The sequence below is a fragment of the Neofelis nebulosa genome, chromosome 18 (genome assembly GCF_028018385.1).
Source record: "Neofelis nebulosa isolate mNeoNeb1 chromosome 18, mNeoNeb1.pri, whole genome shotgun sequence".
NCBI classification, from domain to species: Eukaryota; Metazoa; Chordata; class Mammalia; order Carnivora; family Felidae; genus Neofelis; species Neofelis nebulosa.
In genome coordinates, this window is record NC_080799.1 from 26,746,328 (window position 1) to 26,772,908 (window position 26,581).

The 26,581-nt window shown below is 42.4% G+C and overlaps 1 protein-coding gene across 1 annotated transcript in view; it reads left to right on the forward strand.

The window, feature by feature from the left end:
- The window catches only part of COG7 (component of oligomeric golgi complex 7), an 86,824-nt gene that overhangs the window by 35,458 nt on the left and 24,785 nt on the right, over positions 1–26,581 (forward strand). Inside the window, exons 7-11 of the mRNA XM_058710667.1 lie at positions 2,043–2,241; positions 11,374–11,501; positions 12,423–12,577; positions 18,180–18,296; positions 24,746–24,811. Of these exons, the coding sequence (XP_058566650.1) occupies positions 2,043–2,241; positions 11,374–11,501; positions 12,423–12,577; positions 18,180–18,296; positions 24,746–24,811 (665 nt within the window). The remainder of the gene's footprint in view (positions 1–2,042; positions 2,242–11,373; positions 11,502–12,422; positions 12,578–18,179; positions 18,297–24,745; positions 24,812–26,581) is intronic.

The following is a 26,581-nucleotide window of genomic DNA, read 5'->3' on the forward strand; positions in this document are numbered from 1 at the left end:
CATAGCACGTTTGGGGATAGTGAGGGGAATGTGTTGGCTGGAGATAGGAGGGTTTGTGTTGGTGCAGCTATGTGTGGGGGGTGGAACTGTGAATTTAAGACAGGAGTTTGGCTTTCTCAAGAAGGTAGTGAGAGTCTGGAGCAACAGTGAATGATGACGTTGCTGTTTTAAGAATGGTTTTGGTGTCAAAACATCACCTATGTAGTTTCCCTGCCCAGAAGGCTTAACCCTAATGCTCTCATGAGGAAGCATGCAGACAAATTCAAGGTTTGTCAATTTTGTTGATCTTTTCACAGAACCAACCAGTTCTATTGATTTTTAAAATTAACTTTCTGTTCTTTATTTTATTTACCTCTGCTCTAATCTCTATTATTTCCTTCCTTTTTCTAGCTTTGGGTTTGGTTTCTTTTTCTTATTCCTTAGTGTATGCAGTTAGGTTGTTGAGTTGAGATATTTCTTCTTTTTTAATGTATGTGTTTAGAGCTATAAGTTTCCCTCTTAGTGTTACTTTTGCTGTATCCCATAACTTTTGGGGAGTTGTGTTATCCTTTTCACTCATCTCGGGGTATTTTCTAATAAAAATGTGAGTTTATTGATTTTATAGTTTTTAAGCTTATACCTTTTGTGGCCTTAGAGTTACCTAAGAACAGGGTTTTTTTTTCCTACAGATTTATTATTCACATCATTTTTTTTAATATGAAATTTATTGTCAAATTGGTTTCCATACAACACCCAGTGCTCATCCCAACAGGTGCCCTCCTCAATACCCATCACCCACCCTCCTCTCCCTCCCACCCCCTCATCAACCCTCAGTTTGTTCTCAGCTTTTAAGAGTCTCTTATGTTTTGGCTCCCTCCTTCTCTAACCTTTTTTTTTTTCTTCTCCTCCCCCATGGTGGGGGAAGAAACTTAACTTCTGTTAAGTTTCTCAGGATCCACATAAGAGTGAAAACATATGGTATCCGTCTTTCTCTGTATGACTTATTTCACTTAGCATAACACTCTCCAATTCCACGTTGCTACAAAAGGCCATATTTCATTCTTTCTCATTGCCACGTAGTATTCCGTTGTGTATATAAACCACAATTCCTAAGAAGAGTTTTATATCTTGTTTTCATTTTTGTGCATATTCAAGCCACATTATAATAAAAAATCATTCAATCAAAACAGGGGAGTCTGCGAGAAGCCCTCTCTAAATGTACAGTGTACATTTTTACAGTTTTGTCCAAGAGATCAATAGTATATAAAATAGAAGAAAAGACTCTTGGTGAATAAGTGAATCTATAATCTAAAAGGCCTCTGGGGTCCTCGGTGGCTCAGTCGGTTAAGTGTCCAACTCTCAAGTCACGATCTCATGGTTTGTGGGATTGAGCCCCATACCAGGGTCTGCGCTGACAGCGAGGAGCCTGCTTGGGATCCTTTCTCTCCCTCTCTCTCTGTTCTTCCCCCACTCAGGCACACACTCTCTCTCTCAAATGTAAATAAATAAACATTAAAAAAACAAACAAACCCTAAAAGGTCCTGGATACACTATTCCTGGTGGTCCTTAGAGTAAAAGACAAATCTGTCTTAACCCAAGGTCTATGTCAAGGGGAGATGTGGCTGTGGGCTGGTGTGCAAATCTGACTAAATGTCCTCCAACCCTGATTCAGTGAAGTGTTCTTCTTTAATTCTGTTTTATTCTCCACCTCCCATGCACTCCTAGTTTCTGCCTGCATGGTCATCTTCACAGCCCTAGCTGGCCAGATTTTGGTGGCTATCTAAATTCTACATGTGATAAATTTGAAAAAAAGTCACTTGTGGCTAGCAATAGACATGGAGTAGCCAATTGTTCTGGACAAGTTGCAAGTTGTGCCAGTTACTTGACTTTCTGAGCTTGTTTGGGTTTGTAGGAAGGAACACTTGGGGCTTAAAGCTCTTGATGAGGCCATTTTCCAGCTGTTGGAGAAATTCCTTTGAGAGCCGTCCAGGAGACTGCTTCTTGAAGAGGTATGTTCCTGCTTGGTCCTTTGTGCTAATGCAGATACCTCTCTCCCACTGCAGGTCTTCAAGAACCCCCACGAGGTGGTGACCGTGCTGCTGATTCAGACTCTGGGGGCCTTGCTGCCCACCCTGCCTGACTGCCTCAGCTCAGGCGTGGAGAGGGCAGGGCCTGAGCTGGGGCTCCTCAAGCTCCTGGAGTTCTACGATGCCACCGCCCACTTTGCCCAGGGGCTGGAGATGGCGCAGCTCTCTCGCCCACGTAAATGCTCCTTCCTCCCAGTCCCCTGGCCTGTCTTCACATGCTCTTTTCGAAGCTTCTGGGGCTTGGGTTTGTCTGTCTTTTCGGATGACTGATTTTACAGATTTGGAAGGGATCCTTGTTTTCCTTCTCAGCGGATATGGAAGCCTTTTCCATGAAAGCATTGCCATTGGAAATGGTTGCTGCCTGATGTATTAACCAAACCCAGTGCTACCTAGGGGCTTTGCATGCTCTGGGGAAGTGAGGGGCACTTTGGCAGGCACTTAGAATGTGCAAGAGGCAGGTGGGCCTCAGTGGCCTCGAATTGGCAGCAGATTGCATTGGGAAGGTAGTGTCCTCTTCCCTTGAGATGTCACAAGACCTCAGACAACTCAACCTAAAAAGTAAGCTGAAGAGGACGAATAGGTCAGAGGAACTTTTTGATAGGGCGTCAGCAAGGTTTTAAGGGCAGGGAGGCCATGTTAGGACTAGGGGTGGTTGTGGGGAAAATGGGCATTCCCCAGCTGTGTCTGGGAGCAGAGCTCTCCTCCTTCCCATTTGGGAACACAGCGATGTTGTGTTACATTTCCCCAGCTGTTTCCCCTGTAAGTTAAAAGCATCATAAACTTTCAGGTAGCACAAGATCTCATGACGCATGCTGCTGTCAAATCAGGAAATCGCTTCAGGAAGGCCTTGTCCTGCCGTTTGGCGGCTATGTGTCACTAACTTGGTTTATTTAATAGTTATTCCCTTTAATTACATTTGGTTATAATTACTTCGTACATTCCAGGGAGTGTGTTTATTGTTCCAGTTCCGGATGATTCATAGGTGTTTTGGCTCACTCACTCGGCAGATCTTGGTTGTGGGAAAGGCTTGGGGGATGTGGGTAGCTTCCAGGGGACCGGGATGCCATGTCCATGGGGCTAGAGTGTAGGCCATGTAGCCTGCTGGAGCAGAGTGGAATGAAGGTAGGGCAAAAGGGCAGGTTGCCTTCCTCCCACTGGTGATGGACATTACTGAAGAAGAGAGAACCACCCTCCAAAGAATAATGCATACAAGTGCTTTGTTAGTCAGCCATGGAAATTTAGATTTTTAATGATTCCTATCAAGGTTTCCAAAAAAGTATTTTTTTTTTAATTTAAAAATACTTTGGAAACACCCAAAAATAAAATAGAGTAAAAATGATTCACAACGTCATCATTCAGAGAGAGCCTCAGGCAGCCTTCCATTGTATTTTCTGCTAGTAATTCAAATATAAATACACATTTTCCGCAAATACATATAAAAATATATACACATATACACCTACACACATATACATCTTTTAAAATAATGGTTGCATATAAACTTAAATTATCTTTTTTTGCTCAAAATAATATAATGAGAGGGTTTTTTTTAAGTGTTTATTTATTTTTGAGAGGGAAAGAGAAAGAGACAGAGTGCGAGTGGGGGAGGGGCAGAGAGAGAGAGGGAGACACGAAATCTGAAGCAGGATCTAGGCTCCAAACTGTCTGCACAGAATCTGACACGAGGCTCGAACTCACAAACCATGAGATCATGACCTGAGCCGAAGTAGGACACTTAACTGAGCGAGTCACCCAGGTGCCCCTATAATGAGTATTTTTTTTAATGTCATTAAATGTTTTCCCAAGACATGGTTTTTTTGTTTTTTTTTAAACGTGTATTTAATTTTATTTGTTGCCTTTTTTTGTTTTTGGCCTATTAGCATTTTTTAATTGCCTCTGAACTAAACTTGCTCCATACCCAGGTATAGCAGTTTCTAGCATTTGTCCAGGACCAAGACATGGGTTTTTGTTTTTTTTTTTTAATTAAATTAAATTAAATTATTTTATTTTATTTTATTTTATTTATTTATTTTTTAAATTTATATCCAAATTAGCGTAGTGCAACAGTGATTTCAGCAGTAGATTCCTTAATGCCCCTTACCCATTTAGCCCAGCCCCCCTCCCACACCCCCTCCAGCAGCCCTCAGTTTGTTCTCCATATTTATGAGTCTCTTATGCTTTGTCCCCCTCCCTGTTTTTATATTATTTTTGCTTCCCTTCCCTTATGTTCATCTGTTTTGTCTCTTAAAGTCCTCATATGAGTCAAGTCATAGGATTTTTGTCTTTCTCTGAATGACTAATGTCACTAAGCATAACACCCTCCAGTTCTATCCAATAGTTGCAAATGGCAAGATTTCATTCTTTTTGATTGCTGAGTATACTCCATTGCATATATATACCACGTCGTCTTTATCCATTCATCCATCGATGGACATTTGGGCTCTTTCCATACTTTGGCTATTGTTGATAGTCCTGCTATAAACATGGGGGTGCATGTGTCCCTTTGAAACAGCACACCTGTATACCTTGGGTAAATACCTAGTGGTGCGATTGCTGGGTTGTAGGGTAATTCTGTTTTTAGTTTTTTGAGGAACCTCCATACTGTTCTCCAGAGCAGCTGCACCAGCTTGCATTCCCAAAGACATGTTTTTTAATGACCACTTGTAAGTATGGCTTACTTTAATGATTTTATCTACTATTATAAATAAAACTATTATGAATAGTCCAGCACATTAATTTTGAGCCCCGAAATTTTGATTATTCCTTAGGATAAGCTTAAGAATTACAGTTGCCAAGAAATGAACATTTTAAAGATGTTTGTCGTATTTTGCTCTTGAGAAGGTTTCTCCCTATTTTCGTGTCTGTCGATAGTGACTGAGGGTGTCCATCCCCCATGTCCTTACTTGCACTGGACACTACTTGTTTTTCTCCATCATTGCCAGGTTCTTAGACAGTTAATGACATTTCATTGTGATTTTTCATTTCTTTTATTACTAGCAAGTTTTAAATTTATATTATAAACTTCTTTTTTGAATTGCTTATTCGTTTGCCTATTTTTCAGTTTTTGGGAGTTTGATTTATTTTGGGTTAATTTATAAGAGCAATTTATTTAAAATAATATATCATTAAATATTGAAAGCAACAAAGTACGTGTTATAAAAATTCGTGTTATAGAAATCTGTAACACAAAATGAAAGTCTCCTATAAAACCCAGCTTGCTTGAAATAACCACTGTTAAAAATTTGGTGTCTATCCCAAAATATCCTTATGTAGGAAGGATTTTTTCCCTATTGTTTATCAAGTATGTTACAGATGTATTTTCTTTTTTTACTGTTTATTTTTTGAGAGAGAGAGAGCGCGAGCAGGGGAGGGGCAGAGAGGGAGACACAGAATCCAAAGTCAGACGCTTTACCAACTGAGCCACCCCAGCGCCCCTACAGATATAGTTTCTAACTTTATGTTTTGCCTTTAACATTGTTTATATTTTAGTAATTAATGCATGTGCATGGTATTAGAAATATGTAAATTATGTAATATAAAAACTAATTTTCTAAAATAGCTTAAGTTGATTTTATAATTAATAAGCAATAGGTATTCATTATAGAAAAACCCAGAAAACACAAAGAAAGAGAAAGATCATTCTTAGTCTACCATTTAGAAACCGTATTTTGTGTTCTATATATGTACTGATTCTGCATGAATGAGAGGGTCTCTGTATCCTTTACTTTTTTTTTTTAATTTCTTTTTTAATGTTTACTTTTAAGAGACAGAGAGACAGAAGAGGGTAGAGAGAGAGGGGAACAGAGGATTTGAAGCTGGCCCTGTGCTGACAGCAAAGAGCCCAATGCAGGGCTTGAACTCATAAACCATGAGAGCATGACCTGAGCTGAAGTCAGACGCTTAATTGACTGAGCCACTCAGGTGTCCCTTTAAATATTTTTAATAGAATATTTTATTATTGTTATCAGCCTCCCCCCAATATAATACTGACTCAATACTGTCACCTAATACACAAATTTTTCCATTTGTTCCACAGGTCTCTATAGCTGCTTCTCCACCTCTCCCTCCCATTAAGATCAATCGATGTGCATACATTGTATTTGGTTGTCTTCTCTCTTTTTTATTTGTTTTTGTCTTGTCTCTTTAAACTCTTAATGTGAAACAGTCATCCCACCTCTCTTTTGTCTTTCATGACATTGACATCTTTGAAGAATACAGTGTAATTTTCTAGTAGAATGTCCCATATTTTGGAATTGTCTGATTGTTTCCTGAAGATTAAATTTAGATTAAATATTTTTGCAAGAATACTACATTAATGATGATGATGTGTATTTCCTGTGGCATCACATCAGGAGACACATAATGTGCAACTATTGGTGATGGTTGGATTAATCACTTGGTAGATGTATCTAGTGTATCCAGTAGATCTCTCTATTATAAAGGTACCTCTTCCTCTTTGTAATTAATAAGTAATCCATGGGGTGATGCTTTGAGCTGATAGGAAAATACTAATCCTCAAAGAACATTTACTCAGTGACTTTACCATCCATTGATAAATCTTGCCTGAATAAATTTTCACACTACTGATTATAAAATGGCGACTCTCAGGGCGCCTGAGTGGCTCAGTCGGTTGAGCATCCGACTTTGACTCAGGTCATGATATTGCGGTTTGTGAATTTGAGCCCCGCGTTGGGCTCTGTGCTGACAGCTCGGAGCCTGGAGCCTGCTTTGGATTCTGTGTCTCCTCCTCTCTCTGCCCCTCCTATGCTCATGCTCTGTCTCTCTCTGACTCTCAATAATAAATAAACATTTTAAAAAATGGCAATTCCCTAATTCTCTCATTCCTTCTACATTTATTTGCAGACCTTATTTTGTAAAGAAGAAATTTTTTTTCTTTCCTCACTTTTTAAAAGTTTTATTTATTTATTTAAAAATTTTTTTAATGTTTTTTATTTTTGAGAGAGAGAGAGAGAGACAGAGTGTGAGTGGGGGAGGGGTAGAGAGAGAAGGAGAATCTAAAGTAGGCTCCAGGCTCTGAGCTGTCAGCACAGAGCCAGACGTGGGACTTGAACTCATAGACTGTGAGATCATGACCTGAGCTGAAGGGACGCCCAACCAACTGAGCTACCCAGACACCCCTAAAAGTTTTATTTGTTTAATCTCTGCACCATGTGGGGCTCAAACTCATGACCCTGAGATCAAGAGTTTCATGCTCCTCTTGAGCCAGCCAGGTGCCCCCTTTCCTTACTTTATTATTTTTTTTAATTTTTGTTATTTATTTATTTTGAGAGAGAGAGCATGTGTGCACAAGTGGGGGAGGCACAGAGAGAATCCCAAGCAGGCTCCATGCCATCAGCGCAGAGCCTGATGCAGGGCTCGAACTCACAAACTGAGATCATGACCTGAGCGGAGATCAACAGTTGGACACCCAGCCAACTGTACCACCCAAGCACCCCCCTTTCTTTACTTTAATATCACTATGAATTCATGGATTCTTTTTTTATTCATTGTGTTATGATTTACTTTTGCCATTATTCATTTTGGTGCTTGAATTATTTCAAATTTGGACAGTAGTTGCCCCTTTAGGCTGCCTCCTGTATCTTTTTGACATGTCCCCATCAGTCTTTGAGTACTTCCTTGCTGTTTGGCACAAATAATTCCAGGAACACATACTTTTCCTGCCTCAGACCTATGTTTTCCGAGGAGCCAGGTTTCTTTTAGTGGGAAATGGTATTTAGAAACCAAGGTCTGGACACTGAGGGTGCTCATTGTTGCTGGGGTTCCAGGTCCTTTTGGTGGACAGAACTAGGAAATACATATCTCCAGTTTATACTGATCCTTCTAAATCAGATCCACTTTACCTTCTGCATCTCTTCTTGTACAGTGAGAACTCTGGTTCTCAACTGTGTGTGTGTGTTTTATATATATGTGTGTGTCCAGTTATTTTTCATGACTGCCTTATGGATAGGTCACAACATATTTAATTTATTCACTCAACTACAAATGAACTGGTACTGGAATGCTGAACACTGAGCAAAACCAGACACAGTCCCTGCTCTCATACAACATCTGTTCTGGTGGGAGATAACCAAATTATCATAGTAATAGGTGTATAATTACAAAATGAGATGAGTACTTTGAAAGAAAGCAGAGTGGTTCTAGGAGAATATATGAACAAACAATGCTGATTGAGCCTGGTGACTTCAGCTGAGTGAGTCCTGAAAGAAGATTGGGAGGTGACCAGATGCAGGAGGGTAAGGGAGAAAAAAGGTCCTTCCAGACAGAACTGACCAGAAGGGAGCCCAGTGCTTCTGAGGAAGCACAAGAAGGCTGGAGGCCAGGGGAATTGTGAAGGGGGAAAGGCTGGGCAGAAACAATAGAGACAGCTGGCATTTATTAAGTGTTATCACATGCTACACAGAGATTTTATGTAATCTCCATGAAGGCCTTGTAAGATTGATGCCATTTTTTTTCTTTCTATAATTTATTTTTTATAATTTACATCCAAGTTAGCACACGGTGCAACAATGATTTCAGGAGTAGATTCCTTAAGCCCCTTACCCATTTAGCCCATCCCTCCTCCCATAACTCCTCCAGCAACCCTCTGTTTGTTCTCTTTATTTAAGAGTCTCTTATGTTTTGTCCTTCCCCTGTTTTTATATTATTTTTGCTTCCCTTCCCTTATGTTCATCTGTTTTGTACTTTGAAGTCCCATATGAGTGAAGTCATGTGATACTTGCCTTTCTATGACTAATTTTGCTTAGCATAATACCCTCTAGTTCTATGCATGTAGTTGGAAACAGCAAGATTTCATTCTTTTTGATTGCCCAGTAATACTTCAGTGTGTGTGTGTGTGTGTGTGTGTGTGTGTGTGTGTGTGTGTGTGTGTGTGTCTTCTTTATCCATTCATCCATCGATGGACATTTGGGCTCTTTTCATACTTTGGCTATTGTTGATAGTGCTGTTATAAACGTTGGGGTGAATGTGCCCTTTGAAACAGCACACCTGTATCCCTTGGGTAAATGCCTAGTAGTGCAACTGCTGGGTCGTAGGGTAGTTCTGTTTTTAATTTTTTGAGGAACCTCCATACTGTTTTCCAGAGTGGCTGCACCAGCTTGCATTCCCACCAGCAATGCAAAAGAGATCCTCTCTTTTCTGCGTCCTCATCAACATCTGTTGTTGCCTGAGTTGTTAATGTTAGCCATTCTGACAGGTGTGGGGTGGTATCTCATTGTGGTTTTGATTTGTATTTCCCTGATGATGAGTGATGTTGAGCATTTTCTCTTGTCGGTTGGTCATCTGGATGTCGTCTTTGGAGAAGTGTCTATTCATGTCTTTTGCCCATTTCTTCACTGGATTATTTGTTTTTTGGGTGTTGAGTTTGATAAGTTCTCTATAGATTTTGGACACTAACCCTTTATCTGATACGTCATTTGCAAGTATCTTCTATTCCATTGGTTGCCTTTTTAGTTTTGCTGATTGTTTCCTTCGCTGTGCAGAAGCTTTTTATTTTGATGAGGTCCCAGTAGTTCATTTCTGCTTTGGTTTCCCTTGCCTCTGGAGACGTGTTGAGTAAGAAGTTGCTGCGGCCGAGGTCAAAGGGGATTTTGCCTGCTTTTTCCTTGAGGATTTTGGTGGCTTCCTATCTTACATTTAGGTCTTTCATCCATTTTGATTTATTTTTGTGTATGGTGTAAGAAAGTGGTCCAGGTTTATTTTTCTGCATGTTGGTGTCCAATTTTCCCAGCACCATTTGCTGAAAAGACTGTCTTTATTCCATTGGATATTCTTTCCTGCTTTGTCAAAAATTAGTTGGCCATACGTTTGTGGGTCCATTTCTGTGTTCTCTATTCTGTTCCATTGATCTGAGTGTCTGTTTTTGTGCCAAAGATTGATGCCATTATTAACCCCAGTGTACAGTTGAGGGAGCAGGTGTTGAAAGTTCTATCATTGGCACATAGTCACATAAGTAGGAGGCAAGAGAACTTGGATAGGAGAGCCTTCACTCTTCACTGCTTCCCTCTTTCACCTTCTGAGGTCAGTCCTTGTGGATCCTTGCAGGCTATAGAAAAGATTTTGGATCCCAGCTGATACACTCAAAGACTGATTATGGATGTTTCAAAAAGATAAAGGAGGCAGCCTGAAATGACCAAATTTGAAATAACTTGAATATCAGAATGAATAACAACGACAGATCATGACACAATGAATATAAAACGAATCCACGAGTTCACAGGAATATTGTATTAAAGAGAGAGAAAGAGGAAAATCTCTTCTTTACAAAAGAAGGCCTGCATATAGATGTAGAAAGAATGAGGGAATTAGGAAATCACCATTTTAGTTTTTTTAAGGTTTATTTATTTTGAGAGAGAGCGTGAGCGGGGGAGAGTCAGAGAATCTCAAGCAGGCTCTGTACTGTCAGTGTGAAGCCCGATGAGGGGCTTGAACCCATGTACTGTGAAATCATGACCTGAGCTGAAATCAAGAGTTGGACACTTACGCGACTGAGCCACCCAGACTCTCTAGGAAATCAACATTTTATAATCATCAGGCAAAGGTTATTAATAGATGCTAAAGTCACTTGGGTAAGTGTTCAACTTGGAAGCTGAATTGCTATGTCCTGGAATATGCCCGTTTTGATTTTTGATACAAACATGCTTTGCATTTTTTTATGTATTGAATATAGGAGTTTTTTGGAATGCCTAGTATATGGGGTTGCAAGTTCTGGAAAAGTGTTCTTCCTGCAGAGCCTTTTCTCTGTAGCACTTCTGCAACTTGACCTTGGCTAGAGTTAGCATTTGAAGGGATTCTTGACCATGACAGGTTGTGGAACGAAGGGGGTTGGTGGCTTTAATAGTGCTCTGTGGGGCGTCTGGGTGGCTCAGTTGGTTAAGCATCCAACTTCAGCTCGGGTCATGATCTCATGGTCTGTGAGTTTGAGCTCCACGTTGGGCTCTGTGCTGACAGCTCAGACCTGGAGCCTGCTTCAGATTCTGTGTCTCCCTCTCTCTCTGCCCCTACCCCCCCCCCCCCCCCACTATCTCTCTCTGTCTCTGAAAAATGAATAAACCTTAAACATTTTTTTTAAATAGTGCTCTGGACAGATAATACATAGAGCTCACATTTATGAAAATATTTACTGAAGTGATTGTGGGAACTTCCATGAACAACAAAAGCAAATTGACAAAATGTAGTCACCCCAAGATGAGACCAGAAAAGTTCCCGTACAGTACCTTTTACCTGTTTTTTTTTCCAGCAATTTCTGACTCTTTGTTCATCATCAATTTTAATTTTTCATTCCCTTAAGATGAGTACAACCTGGTGAAAGTCACAGAGCTGGTGGAGGCTGTATATGGTCCATACAAACCTTACCAATTGAAGTATGGCGACATGGAAGAGAAGAACGTCCTCATCCAGATCAGCGCTGTGCCCTTGGTAATGTCATAGTACTGCCAGTGGCCATCGAGGAATTATACGGTTTGCCAGCCACGGGGTTGGTGAAGTGGGGAGGTGGCATCAGGTGTGCAAAGAGTGGGAACAGGTGTGCAAAAACAGGCTCTTAATTACCTTGTGGGGTTTTCAATCCAAGTGTAAAATGAAACCACAGATATGCTACCAATTTTCTATTTAAAATCTCAAGTAAAGGTCCAGCAGAATGAGAGACTTAAATCTTTTGGGGATAAGTTGATGATCTCCCTGATTTGACAAATTCTTATTATGGCAGTCTTTTGTCTAAAGAATGTATGGAAATGGGCACAGGAACTGTACATTCATGGACCCTGTCCCAGGGGTGGGTTTGCTTGTGCGTGCCTCCGAGGGGAAGAGAAGGCATTCCCCTTACAAATATTAAGGTTATCTAGCATGAAGCGAGTTGACATTTAAGAGTAGATCTCACACTAGTTAAACTCTGCTGCCTCCTGCCATTTTTCCGTTTTCCAGGGACATGCCTAGAAAGTCCGTTCCGCCTCAGTTACATTCTTGCCCCTGAAGGAAGCATTTTCCTTTTCCTACATTCTTCTGGAGTGTCTGATATGGAGAATTTGAATTCTAGCTTTAGAGCCAGGGGGGAGATGCCATCTTAATCACAGAAAAAGAGGAAAGAGATGAAAAGTACAGGATTTTGATCCTGCTTTTCTGGCAGAAGTTCACATGTGTGATCTCACGGGCCACATCAATTTCCTCCCCTTGGGTCAGGCTCCCAGAGGGCTGTTGCCGCTTGGCGATGTGTGTCTGCCACCTGACTTGGGTGGTTTTACCACCGGCGAAGAGGTTTGGAGGTCTCCTCCATCTTAATGTTGTCTATTCATTTGTTCTCGAGCCTGAGGCAGCTTTCGTTTGTCCATATTTGCTGACCAGGAGCACGGGGAGGTCATTGACTGTGTGCAGGAGCTGAGCCACTCTGTGAACAAGCTCTTCGCTCTGGCTTCTGCAGCTGTTGACAGATGCATCAGATTCACCAATGGCCTCGGGACCTGTGGCTTGCTGACAGCACTGAAATCCCTCTTTGCCAAGTAAGGCTGGGGTGTGGGGACAGGGCCGGCTACTCCGGAGGGCGCTGTCTGCCCCAGTTGAAAATGCGTGCGTTCTGTGTTCCTCCTGTGAGCCCTGGAGAAGCACCTGAATGGCCATGAATTTGGCAATGGCTAAATAAGATATGGTATATTTGTACAAGGGAACTCTATTTGGCAGTTACAATATTAATAGGGCTACACATACCAACATTGATAGAGTTCATTGAGTCAAAAAAAAAAGCAAGTTGCAGAATCCTATGTAGAGTTAATACAGTATGTGAAAACAACATAAAAAAATAGGGTATACTTTCCATAGCAGGGTTCAGCAGACTTTTTCTGCAGAGGGCCAGATGATAAGCATTTTAAGCTTTTGGGCCTTATGGTCAATAGAAACTTCGGTAGATGACACATAAATGAATGGACATGGCTGTATTCCAGGAAAATTTCACTTACAAAATAGCCTAGAGTACCAATCCCTGTTCTGGATCTTGTTTTGTTTGTTTGTTTGTTTGTTTGTTTTCCATGCTTTAACATGCATTATGTATTCCTGTAGAAGAGGTGTCAACAAACTCTTAACACATGAGCCAAATCTGGCCTGCCCTCTGTTTTTGTAAATAAAGTTTTATTGCAACACAGCCATGTCCATTCCCTTATCTATGGTCTATGAAGGTAGAAGTGAGTAGTTAGAGCAGAGACCTTGGGACCCTCAAAACCTAAAATAATGGGACCTTAGCAGAAAAAAGGTTTGCTGAGCTCTAATGCCTGGAAGGTTAGGCCACAAACTCAAAACATCTGTTATCTTTGGGGAGGTAGGAAAGGAGGGAAGGACTAGGGTGGTATTCATAGAGGATTTAGCTTTGTTATTTTCTGATTTTTAAAAAAGCATATAGTCATGCATTTCTTGTGTAGCTAAAAATATAAAAATGAGAGAAATACGTCACGCTAAGTGAAGGAGGTCAGTCACAAAAGACCACATGCTGTATGATTCCACCTGTATGAAGAATCGAAAACAGGCAAGTGGGTAGGAACAGAAAATAGATTCTCCCCTGGCTGAGGAGAGGTGGACATTTGGAGGAGATGGGGGTTCAATACCAAAAGACACAGGGCTTTTTTTTCAGGTGATGAACATGTTCTCAAGTTGATTGGTGATGGTCACACAGCCCTGTGACTACACTAAAATCACTGGGTTGTACTCTTTAAATGGGTGAATTGTGTGGTGTGTGAATTCCATTGCAACAGAGCTGTGGAGAGAAAGAAGAGGACACTAAATCATGCTGAGTTAGGAACAAGTGAGCAAGCAGCATAAGGCTGGATTTTCTGACCCGTGCAGTTGAGGCGTGAGGGCCCTCAGGTCGGTCTGCTGCAGTCTCCCACTTAGACACAAATATGTTCTTAGGCTCTCCAAAGACCTTCCTTTGGTAGCTTGTTCTAGAATGAAGTCACCCTCAGTCTCAAGAAATTTTTTTTTTTTAATTTTTTTTTAACTTTTATTTATTTTTGAGACAGAGAGAGACAGCGCATGAATGGGGGAGGGTCAGAGAGAGAGGGAGACACAGAATCCGAAACAGGCTCCAGGCTCTGAGCCGTCAGCACAGAGCCCGACGCGGGGCTTGAACTCACGGACCGCGAGATCGTGACCTGAGCTGAAGTCGGACGCTTAACCGACTGCGCCACCCAGGCGCCCCTCGAGAAATTTTTTTTTTAATTGAACCGAATGCTGTTTTCCTGTAGTAAATTTTAGGGAGCTTTTGGCATTCCAGAAATACTGGGCACGCCCCTGTGAGCTCTGAGGTCCGTGGTGCAGTGGGCAGTTACCACCTCCGGAGGGCAGCTCCCAGTGTAGACGTTAGGGCTGCCAAGGACCCACGCCCTGCTCTCAGACAGAGGTGCAGCCAGGTGAGCCCAGATGCGTTCACTTTTCTAAGAAGCACGAGCAACAAGTCTGATCAGACAAAACCACTTTCTGTCTCCAGCACCAGCCAGGACTTTGTGGATGGAAAGAATTTATCGAGATACAAAAATGTTACTATAAAATAACAAAAATAATGCTGTAGAATAATTTTTTAGAATACAAAAAAGTATTAAAAAGTCAAAATCTTCTTCCCTTCCTTTCTACCCTTATTCCTTCTGCTCAGAAATACCCACTCTTGCACATTTTGCTTTTACTCTTTTAAAAGAAGATGTCAGCTGCCTGGGTGGCTCAGTCGGTTAAGCGTCTGACTTTGGCTCAGGTCATGATCTCACAATTCGTGAATTTGAGGCCAGAGTTGGGCTTGCTGCTGTCAATGTGGAGCTTGCTTTGGATCCTCTGTCCCCCTCTCTCTCTGCCCCTCCCCTGCTTGCATTCTCTCTCTCTCTCTCTCTCTCTCTCTCTTTCAAAAGTAAATAAAACATTAAAAATTTTATATAGATGAAAGATTTTTCAGCTCTTCCCTCTGTAAAGAAGAATTTTTTTATCAACCTTAACTATTATTTTTTTTTTAATTTTAGAGAAGGGGGGTGCCTGAGTGACTTGGCCGGTTGAGGTCTCTGACTTCAGCTCACTGTTCCCATTTGAGCCCCCATTCCCACTTGCTGCTGTCAGCGCTGAGCCTGCTTCAGATCCTCTGTTCCTGACCCCCCGACCCTCCCTGGTTCACATTTTCTCTCTCTCTCAAAAATAAATAAAACATTAAAAATTCTTTTTAGAGAGGGAGAGCAGGAGTGGAGGAGAGGAGCAGAGGGGGAGAGAGAGGGAGTCTGAAGCTGGCTCCACACTCAGTGTGGAGCCCAAGTCGGGGTCCGATCGCACAACCCTGGGATCATGACCTGAGCTGAAATCAAGAGTTGGATGCTTAACTGACAGAGCCACCCAGGCGCCCCTCAATCTTAACTACTGTATCTTGAGGGACTGGGTTTATTTAAGGAAGTTCCTCTCTCTTATCCCCTGCCCCTTTCAGCTCTTGTGAGTGATATTTTTACTTCCAGTTCTGTTGGTTATTTTGGTTACTTCATTAAAAAAAAAATAACAGGGGCACCTGGGTGGCTCAGTCAGTTAAGCGTCCGACTTCGGCTCATGTCATGTTCTCTTGGTTTGTGAGTTCGAGCTCCGTGTCGACCTCTGTGCTGACAGCTTGGAGCCTGGAGCCTGCAGCCTGCTTTGGATTCTGTGTCCCCCTCTCTCTCCGCCCCACCCCTGTTTGTGTTCTGTCTCTCTCTGTCTTTCAAAAATGAATAAACATGGGGCGCTTGGGTGGTTCAGTTGGTTGGGCGTCTGACTTCGGCTCAGGTCATGATCTCACAGTCTGTGAGTTCGAGCCCCGCATCGGGCTCTGTGCTGACAGCTTGGAGCCTGGAGCCTGCTTTGGATTTTGTGTCTTGCTCTCTCTCTGCCCCTCCCCTGCTCACGTTCTGTCTCTCTCTCTCTCTCTCAAAAATAAATAAAACATTAAAAAAATTTTATTAAAAAAATAACATAGATCTATATTAAAAATTCAAACTGTATATAGGGTATGTGGTGAAACTAGGTCCTCTCTAGAAGGGAAGATTTTGAAGCTACCCCAGTAGCTGCTGTTTGTAAAATTAGGCCAATCAGAGCGAAGCTAACTGGAGCAGGGTTGGGAGGGGACATCGTTCAGTCATGGGGAGGGCATTAAGGACAGCAGGGGCACATGGGGGAGGTTGGAGGGGGCTGGCCTAACTTGAACTAGGGTAAAGCCATAGGATATAGCAACTGAGAAGGGGTTTCAGAATCAAGGGCTTCCCAACTACGACAGGAGTGTGGGCTTTGGGGTCGGAGCCACCTGGGCTTAGGCCTGGCTCTGATGCTTACCGGTTGGGGCCTCTGGGAGCCTCGGTGTCTTTTCGCTGAGTAAACTGAGGAGGCCATCTTCATGGCAGTTGTGGGTATCAAGTGAAAGCATGTATCAGAGCCCCTAACACAGTGACTCTTATGTGGCAGGGCCCCCAGGAACATTTACTGTGAGAGAGAATCGGAGGGTTTGGGAACAAATGTGATAAAACTGTGATGTGATGAACACTGTGGCCGAATGGACACCCCCTCCCCCAGTACTCTACTGCCTACTCGGCCTCCCAGAATGCCGTCCTGAGCTCCTGCAGAGCAAGGGCCTCGCTGCTTGGCATGCTCCTCTAAGACTTTTCCATCATAGTGCGGGGCGGTAGCACAGTCGGTTAACTTCCTGTGGCTGAAGCACAGCCGTGTTCCTCAACATCCCTCCTCCCGCCCTCCCCCGTCTGTTGGTCCTTGAGGCCCGTCCCCCTCCCACAAGGACTGACAGAAAGCTGTCCCTCCTCTTGGTACAAAGGGGAGGTGCCGTGGGTGGATATCGGTTTCATGGCTCTCCCCTCTAAAGCCTCGGGCCCGTGTCCAGGGGGCCGCGGTGTCACTTGTAGTCAGCGCAGAGGTCTGAAGCAGTTTCTGCTGCCTGTGGCCTTTCTTTCCTCCACACCAGCTTGCTCTTCAGGCCTGTGCCCTGGGCGTCACGTCCCACTTTCCTCACTTCGAGCTAATGCTTTGGGGAGGGAGAGAGGTCAGGCTTCTTGTGAGGGACACAGATGGCCTAGGTTTTCAGGGAGCCTTGTGGTTTCCAGAGAACAGGACCTCCCCTGACCTTTTCCTGATATGCAAGGACCTGTACTTGTTCGTTCGTGTTCCAAGAGCTGTATGTCCTCAAAGGCACCACCACCCCACATCAGCTTGCATTTCCTACTTTCTGGGGAACTTTTATGTATATTACTTCATTTATCTTATTTTATCATCACGGCCACCCTGTGAGGCAATTTAGCAGATGTCATTAAGGATGAGGAAGCTGAGGCCCAAAGACACCCACACACTTTGCCAAGGCCACACTGCCAGTCTGGCATTCGTTCGGGAACTGTTCCCAGGTGTCTCTTTTATGGCCAGCCATGTGCTAATTTCTGGGGGAATGGTTATGAGCCACAAAGGGATAGTCCCTCTTCTCCAGGAGCTTCCAGCCTAGTGACAGCACGTGCTTCGAACACACACGTGAAAGAAGCTGTCTGGTTAAACCTTTCCCATGAGGGAAAGCATGTGGTATACAGCAGGAGCAAACAGCAGTCTGATGAGGGAGGGTCTTCAGCTTTGAATCTAGTTTCGTGCTCCTGTGCCATTAAAGGTGGGCTTTCGCCTGCCATGGAGCTTGGCTGCTTAATCTAGATTTGGGGGGGAAGAATGCCACAGAAGTACCGGGGACTTTGGCGAGCTGCTTTATGGTGTCCTCGGTGATGGTCGGGTATCCTAGTGGGACGCTGATGTTTCAGGACAATTCTTTGGGCCAAGGAGTAATTGACCAGCCCCACCTCTCACCTGTCCGGTCACCAGAATCTTCAACTTAGTGGCTCTCCCCTTCCTTATCTTGAGCATCTCCCTTAAAGCTGCCCTTCCAGGTGAGAAAGATGGTCCTGCCATACAGAGGAGACCCTTCTGTGGTCAGAGTTCACAAGCAGTCGGACCGCTCGGCAGGAACCTCTACAAAACGGTCTTGAGGTCCTTGGCCATTTGTCCAAAGCCACGTAATTCCAAGCGTCTTCAGATATGAGTTGACGCTGACATCCCCATCTGTTTTGTTTTCTTTCCTCACAGGTACGTGTCCGATTTCACCAGTACTCTCCAGTCGATACGAAAGAAGTGCAAGCTGGATGATATTCCTTCCAACTCGCTTTTTCAAGAAGATTGGACAGCTTTTCAGAACTCCATTAGGTAAAATGAGGGCTGTGATTTTATTTTTTATTTAAGAGAGAGATAGTTGTGAGTCGGGGAGAGGGAGAGTAGAGGGAGAGAACCTTTAAAGTTTTTTATTTATGTATTTTGAGAGAGAGAATGCAAACGAGTGGGGGAGGGGCAGAGAGAGAGGGAAAGAGAGAGAGAATCCCAAGCAGGCCCTGCGCTGCCAGCGCAGAGCCCAAAGTGGGGCTCAGACCCACGAACCGTGAGATCATGACCTGAGCCCAAATCAAGAGTTGGACGCTTAACCAACTGAGCCACCCAGGCGCCACGAGAGAGGGAGAGAATCTTAAGCAGGGGCTCAATCCCACAACCCTGGGATCATGACCTGAGTCTAAACTGAGTCAGATGCTCAACTGAGCCACCCAGGTGCCCCGAGGGCTGTAATTTAAGCATGTGCCCCGTGTAGTAAGTAAGCATAAACATGCATCGTATAATATGTAAAAATGATGAATGTGTTTGTAAGGGGTTCATTTCTTTCTCATCTTTCACTGCCTTTTTTTTTTTTTTAAAGCAAAACCTCTAGACTCTAAAAACAAGCCAGTTAAAACTAACAACAGCAACAGCAGCACCAGAAGGACCTCTCTCACTCCTAATGCATAAACAGTCTTTATGAGCTCCTTATCTCCTTTGGTGACTCACATTTTCTACTTGTTGTGAGATTTTTTTCCCCTTAGCCTATACTTTTTCAGGCCTAAAGTAACTTAGAACTTGCATATTAGAAAATACACAGCTGATTGGATACTGTTTTTATTATCTTTATTTATTTTTTTAAATTTTTTAAGATTTTATTTTTTAAAGTAATCTCTACACCCCATGTGGGGAGCTCGTACCCACAACCCTGAGAGCAAGAATCACACACACTCTACTGACTGAGCCAGCCAGGTGCCCAGATCCTGTTTTTAGATTTAAGCACCATGCTACTAAGTGATAAGGCAGCATTATCTGGCCTGAAAAGGACCACGTAAGAGTTCCATGACAGGCATTGAGGTGACCCTCCCAAATGGTTGTTCAGGGCCAGATTCTGGGGTAGCCCCTGTGACCTGTGAGCCAATAGATAGACCCCTGTTGCCCCAAGCCCTGAGGCCTGGTGGGAATGTGATCAGCAGTGGCCTAAGAAGGTTTGGTCCTTGAAAGTTCTAGCCAGAAGGTGCAGACTGCATCAGGAGCCAGATCTGACCTACGGACATGGTTTGTTTGATCACATCATTTAAAAAATTTTGGGTGAGTTTTCAACATTTAAAAACCAGTTTTAACATAATCCAGATTTCTAATTTTTTTAAAATGTTTATTTATTTTTGAGAGAGAGAGGGACAGATGTGAGCAGGGGAGGGGCAGAGAAAGAGGGAGATACAGAATCCGAAGCAGGCTCCAGGCTCTGAGCTGTCAGCACAGAGCCTGACGTGGGGATCGAACCCGCGAGTCTTGAGACCGTGACCTGAGTTGATGTCAGACACTTAACTGACTGAGCCACTCAGGTGCCCCAGTTCAGATTTCTAATATCACTTAAAGCTTGGAAGCTCTAGAAGCACTGGGTTCACTTCCTGGGGCTGACAGCTGAAGTCCCAGTAGCCTGGCCATATGTCCTCTTGTGCTCTTGCTCTCCCACTACTGTGCATGGTAGTAGCTCTCCTATTAGGCCGAGGTCAAAAGCAATCAAGAATTTCTTTTCCCTGGGAATGCAAGCTGGTGCAGCCACTCTGGAGAACAGTATGGAGGTTCCTCAAAAAACTAAAAACAGAACTACCCTACGACCCAGCAATTGCACTACTAGGTATTTATCCACGGGATACAGGTGTGCTGTTTCTAAGGGATACATGCACCCCATGTTTATAGCAGCACTACCAACAATAGCCAAAGGATGGAAAGAGCCCAAAAGTCCATTGATGGATGCATGGATAAAGAAGATGTGGTATATATATGCAATGGAGTATTACTCGGCAATCAAAAAAGAATGAAATCTTGCCATTTGCAACTACGTGGATGGAACTGGAGGGTATTATGCTAAGTGAAATTAGTCAGTCAGAGAAAGACAAAAATCATATGACTTCACTCATATGAGGACTTTAAGAGACAAAACAGATGAACATAAGGGAAGGGAAACAAAAATAATGTAAAAATGGAGGGGGACAAAGCATAAGAGACTCATAAACATGGAGAACATACAGAGGGTTACTGGAGGGGTGTGGGGGGGGATGGGCTAAATGGGTAGCGGGCACTAAGGAATCTACTCCTGAAATCATTGTTGCACTATATGCTAATTTGGATGTAAATTAAAAAAAATAAATAAAATTAAAAAAAAAAAAAAGAATTTCTTTTCCTTAAAACTGCTCTTCAGGGATGTACATTCAGAAGAGGGAGGCTGCTCTTCACCCACTTGCCTGACCCCTGGCCTAGGTAGTGTGCACAGGGTGCCGGTGCCACCTGTAGGTCTCAGCGTGGTGGCCCACACATCTGGCACATCCAGACCCTGGATCTGCTCTGATCCAGGGCCTCCCAGTGATCATCTCTTCATGGGCTCTGATCTGGACTTTTATTTTGGGGGGATGAAATTTAATGTTCTAGATGCTAACTGTATCCCCTATCGTCGTTGGTGGCTTGGTACACCAGAAAATACTATGTACAAGGTTATTCTGTTGTACCTGAGGCAAGTGAAAAGTGGAATATTTCGCTTTCTCATAAACCTTTCTTATGATGGAATGCCTAGATACCCCGGTGATGATAGGCACTTTTAGAGAAAGTTAAAAATTAACCAGACTTTAGATGTTTTTTAATCCTTGGATTTGTCCTGACATTATAGTTTGGTGTTGAAGGACTCAGCACCTGGAGTTGGAGGCCCAGCATAAAATTACTTGAAAATTAAAGGATTATTAAATACAGGTATGATGGTCATTCAGGCTTATCTCTGAGAAGCCAAGTGGATTAATCTTCATCTGCCTTTCATGTGATCAGAGAGATAACTTCTAGTATCAAAATAGTTTTCTTTGCCTTGTACATAGCAGACATCTAACAAATACTAAGTAATGAATTTTGATTTTTAAATTTAAATTTAATTTTTTTTAATCCCCTTTATTTCACCTGTCCCTCTACCCATCTCCCCTCTGGCAATCACCGGTTTGTCCTCTGTATTTACGACTCTGTCTCTTTTTTTCTTTGTTTTGTTTCTTAAATTCCACATATGAGTGAAATCCTGTGGTATCTTTCTGACTGACTTATTTCACTTAGCATTATACCCACTAGATCCATCCATGTTGTTGCAGAGGGCAAGATTTTTCATTCTATTTTATGACTAATAGTCCAGTGTGTGTGTGTGTGTGTGTGTGTGTGTGTGTGTGTGTGTGTGTGTGTGTATACACACACACATACATGTATGTGGTATATATATATTTGTATACATATATACACACATATATATACATCTATATATGTATATATATGTATATAGGTATATGTATGTAGGTGTATGTATACATACATATATACATACATACCACATACACTTTATCCAAGTGTATATGGTATTTGTGGATGGACATTTGGGTTGCTTCCATGTCTTGGCTATTGCAAATAATGTTGCACTAAACATGGGGTGGGTATATCTTTTGAATTAGTATTTTTGTTTTCTTTTGGTCAATAGCTAGTAGTGAAATTACTGGAGCATATAGTAATTCTATATTTACTTTTTTGAGGAAGCTCCATACTGCTTTCTACATTGGCTGCACCAGTTGCAATCCCACCAACATCACAGGAGGGTTCCTTTTTCTCCACATCCTTGCCAATGCTTATTATTTCTTGTATTTTTGATTGTAGCCATTCTGACAGGTGTGAGGTGGTATCTCATTGTGGTTTTGATTTGCATTTCCCTGGTGATGACTGATGTTGAGCATGTTTTCATGTGTCTGTTGACCATTTGTGTATCTTTTTTGGAAAAACATCTATTCAGTCCTCTGCTCATTTTTTAATTGGATTATTTGGGTTTTTTGGTGTTGAGTTGTATATATTCTTTATATATTTTGGATATTAGCCCATCATTTGCAAATATCTTCTCCCATTTAGTAAATTGCCTTTTTGTTTTGTTGATGGTTACTTTCACAAAAAGCAAAAGCTTTTTATTTTGGTCGTGTAGTCCCAATAGTTTAATTTCACTTTGGTTTCTCTTGCCTGAGGAGACATGTTTAGAAAAATGTTTTTATGGCTGATGTCAAAGAAATTATTGCCTATATTTTCTCCCAGAAGTTTTATGATTTCAGGTCTTATATTTAAGCTTTAATCCATTTTGAGTTTATGTTTGTGTGTGGTGTAAGAAAGTGGTCCGGTTTCATTATTTTGCATGTTGCTGTCCAGTTTTCCCAACACCATTTGTTGAAGAGATTTATTTTTCTCCTTTGTATATTCTTGCCTCCTTTGTTGTAGATTAATGGACCCTATATGTGTGGGTATATTTCTGAGCTTTCTATTCTGTTCCATTGAACTATGTGTCTATTTTTGTGCCAACGCCATACTGTTTTGATTACTACAGCTTTGTAGTATATCTTGAAATCTGGAATTATGATGCCTCCAGCTTTGTTCATCTTTCTCAAGGTTGCTTTGGCTATTTGGGGTCTTTTGTGGTTCCCTTCAGGTTTTAAGATGATTTGTTGTAGTTCTATGCAAAATGCTGGTGGTATTTTGATAGGGCTTCCATTAAATCTATAGATTGCTTCCGGTAGTGGAGACATCTTAAGAATGTTGTTTCTTCCAGTCCATGAGCATGGAACATCTTTCTATTTGTACCGTCTTCAATTTCTTTCATTAGAGTTTTATAGTTTTCAAAGTACAGGTCTTTTATCTCTTTGGTCAAGTGTATTCCTAAGTGTTTTATTATTTTTGGTACAGTTGTAAATAGGATTGTTTTCTTAATTTCTTATTCTGCTTCTTCATTATTAGTGTAAAAAATATAACAAATTTCTATGCATTGATTTTGTATCCTTTGACTTTACTGAATTCATTGATCAGTTCTAGCAGTTTTTTGGTCGACTCTTTAGGGTTTCCTCTATATTGTATTGTGTCATCTGCAAATAGTGAAAGTTTTACTTCTTCCTTACCAATTTGGATGCCTTCTATTTCTTTTTGTTGCCCGATTGCTGAGGCCAGGACTTCAGTACTATGTTGAATAACAGTGGTGAGAGCAGACATTCTCGTCTTCTTCCTGACCTTAGGGAAAAGCTCTTCTCTGTTTTTCATCATTGAGGATATTAGTTGTGGGTTTTTCAAAAATGGCCTTCATTATGTTGAGGTATGCTCCCTCTAAACCTACTTTGTTAGAGAGTTTTTATCATGAATGGATGTTGTACTTTGTCAGATGATTTTTCTGCATCTATTAAGATGATCATATGACTTTTAAAAAGTGTTTATTTGGGGGCACCTGAATGGCTCAGTTGGTTGAGTGTCAGACTTTGGCTCAGGTCATGATCTTGCAGTTCATGAGTTCAAGCCCTGCATCTGGCTCTGTTCTGTGCTGACAGCTCAGAGCCTGGAGCCTGCTTCAGATTCGGTGTCTCCCTCTCTCTCTGCCCCTCCCACTCACACTCTGTCTCTCTCTCTCAAAAATAAAGATTAAAAAAAAATTTTAAAAAAATGTTTGTTTTGAGAGAGAGAGTGTGAACAGGGGAGGGGCAGAGAGAGAGAGAGAGAGAGAAAGAGAGAATCCCAAGCAGGCCCTGTGCTGTGAGCACAGAGCCTGACATGGGGCTCGATCTCATGAACTGCAAGATCAAGACCTGAGCCAAAATCAAGAGTCGGATGCTTAACCGACTAAGCCATTCAGGTGCCCCTGATCGCGTGATTTTTATCCTTTCTCTTGTGATCTGTCACGTTGATTGATATGCAAATATTGAACCACCATTGCATCCTGGGAATAAATCCCACTTGATTGTGGTGAATGATTTTTTAAATGTATCGTTGATTTTTAAATTTTATTTTAAAGTTTTTAAAAATTTATTTAAATAAGTAATCTCCGCACCTCATGTGGGGCTCCAACTCACGACCCCAAGATCAAGAGTTACATGCTCTTCCGACTGAGCCAGCCAGGTGCTCTGGTTTTTAAATTTTAGATAGGAAGTGTTTCCAACCCGTTTTCTTAAGGACAAAGCCCCAGAGCTCCTCAGTAGTTTGGAAATGTAAGATCATTTGACCTGTAGACAGAACTGTGATTCGAAGCAGAGAGGCCTGTGACTTGAGGGCATTAGAAGGGGGTCACTTTTACCTTCTCCATGAATTACTAATTAGTAAAACACGTCAGGTAGACTGTCAAATGGTTAACCACTTTTCCAGAATCCAGCCCCACCAAAAGGAGTGAATAGTTAGAATTTTTATGAATGAGATAATGTTTGTCCTGTGTCAACATTCCAGGTACTTGAACTTGAAGTGCCTTTTGTTTTGTTTAGGATAATAGCTACCTGTGGCGAGCTCCTGCGGCAATGTGGGGACTTCGAGCAGCAGCTAGCAAACAGGTAGGTAAGGGCTGTGGGCGAGTCCCTGGGTTCTTGGGAAGAACCGGATAGAACGCACAGCATAGCAATGACAACGTATGGTCAAATGTGGAAGCCACACAGCTCGAGGACTAACAAATACTGAGCACCTAAAAAGGGCAAGGCTCTGAGCTACTTGGCAGTGGTCACAAAGTTTTGGTTAGATATGGAAGTTTCAGCCCAAGTGAGGAAACAGGACATGTTGTCTCCAAATTGTAATTGGGCTGGGTTCCCACTGCTTGTTTGTAAGTTAGTTTTTGGGACTCACAATAAATTTCTCCATAGAAACAGCATTGTAGGTGGTGGTGAATTCACCTGGGGCAGCCCATAGAATCGGGATTAATCCAGCCAGCCTTCCGGGTTCTGCAGAATTCTGTGGTGCCGGGGGTGGTGTGTGTTGAAGGAGGGTTTCCTTTCTCTCCCCTAACTCTGACCCCTTTCTCTATTCTGATACCTGCCAGGGTTTTCCATTGCCCTGCAGTGGCCCCTTTCAGATGAGTTTTCCCGAGACTCAGAGGGCTCCAGACTCCCAAATTTCCTTCCTTCTTTCTTCCAGCTAAATTTCCCATTCCCTTGGGACAGCTGATTTCTGTGTTTTCCAGGAGCTGGGGGAAGAAATCTATTTCGTACAGTTGTGTGAGGGCCTAGCAGCAGCCCCATCACCTCATTGTGGGATAATTCTTTATTGTCCTAAAGCAATCCGGACAAGAGGGAATTTCTGGCAGTGGTCTATTGTGAAATGAAAGCTCCAGGGGGTTGGGGGGGGAGTGGTTGGTGTGGGGTGTACGCAACAACACATCCACCCCGTGGGAAGTAGGGATGAGTTGCTGAGGAACAGGGTCAGTGCTCCAAGTCAGCTGGTTTTGGTTTTGGGTTTTTTTTTTTTTTTTGGCCACTTCTTGTCTTCTTTCATTTCTGAGCCCACAGACCGTCTTCAAGTCCCACAATCTTCCACAGTGGTTTTCGTTCTGGGCAGCTTATAGCTGGCTAGGATGTGCAACTGTTTATAACTCCCAAACAGCCCAGCACAGAAATTATGTGAGTTCCTGGAATGAATAAAACCGGGCACCCCAGGCATATAGTGGAATGTGTAGATAATATAAATGCAGTAACCAATAACCCTTTGCACACACTCATGCCGACATGCACACATGCACATACTGTGGGGGAGCCTGTGGTGGAGGGCCAGTGGGTCAGGGTTTTCAGAGGCATCCTAGGAAGAGCTGAAAATGTCACATTTATGTATTTGAAAGAAAGGCATGTAGCTTATTTTATTAATTTCAGTAGTGATTATAGCCTGGCCCCAACTCATTGCAAAGATTAAAACAGTTCATAAGTATGCAAAATAAAAATGAAAACTCTACTCGCGTGAAAAATCCTCTCTAGAAGAAACATTATTAACATCTCCCCCCACCCATAATTTACTGAACTCTGACATTGAGGACTTTACATGAATTAAGTCATTAATCCTCCCAGTGGCCAAAGAGGTAGGTACTGTTCTTATCCCCATTTTTACAGTCGAAGAAACATCGAGGCATGGAGTCTGGCACAGGTAGTAACTTAAGTAAAAATAAATGATCTGTGGAAATAGCTGTGTCTGAGGTCATGGAACCACAACACGAGGCCGGGATTGGAACGTGGACGTCAGCTGAGCCGTCCAGAGTGCGTCACCCCCACACTGTCTTTCTCACAAATTAGTGTCTCTCCTTGGACTTGGATTTCTCTGCATGTGTAAAGCAGACATCTTTCCAT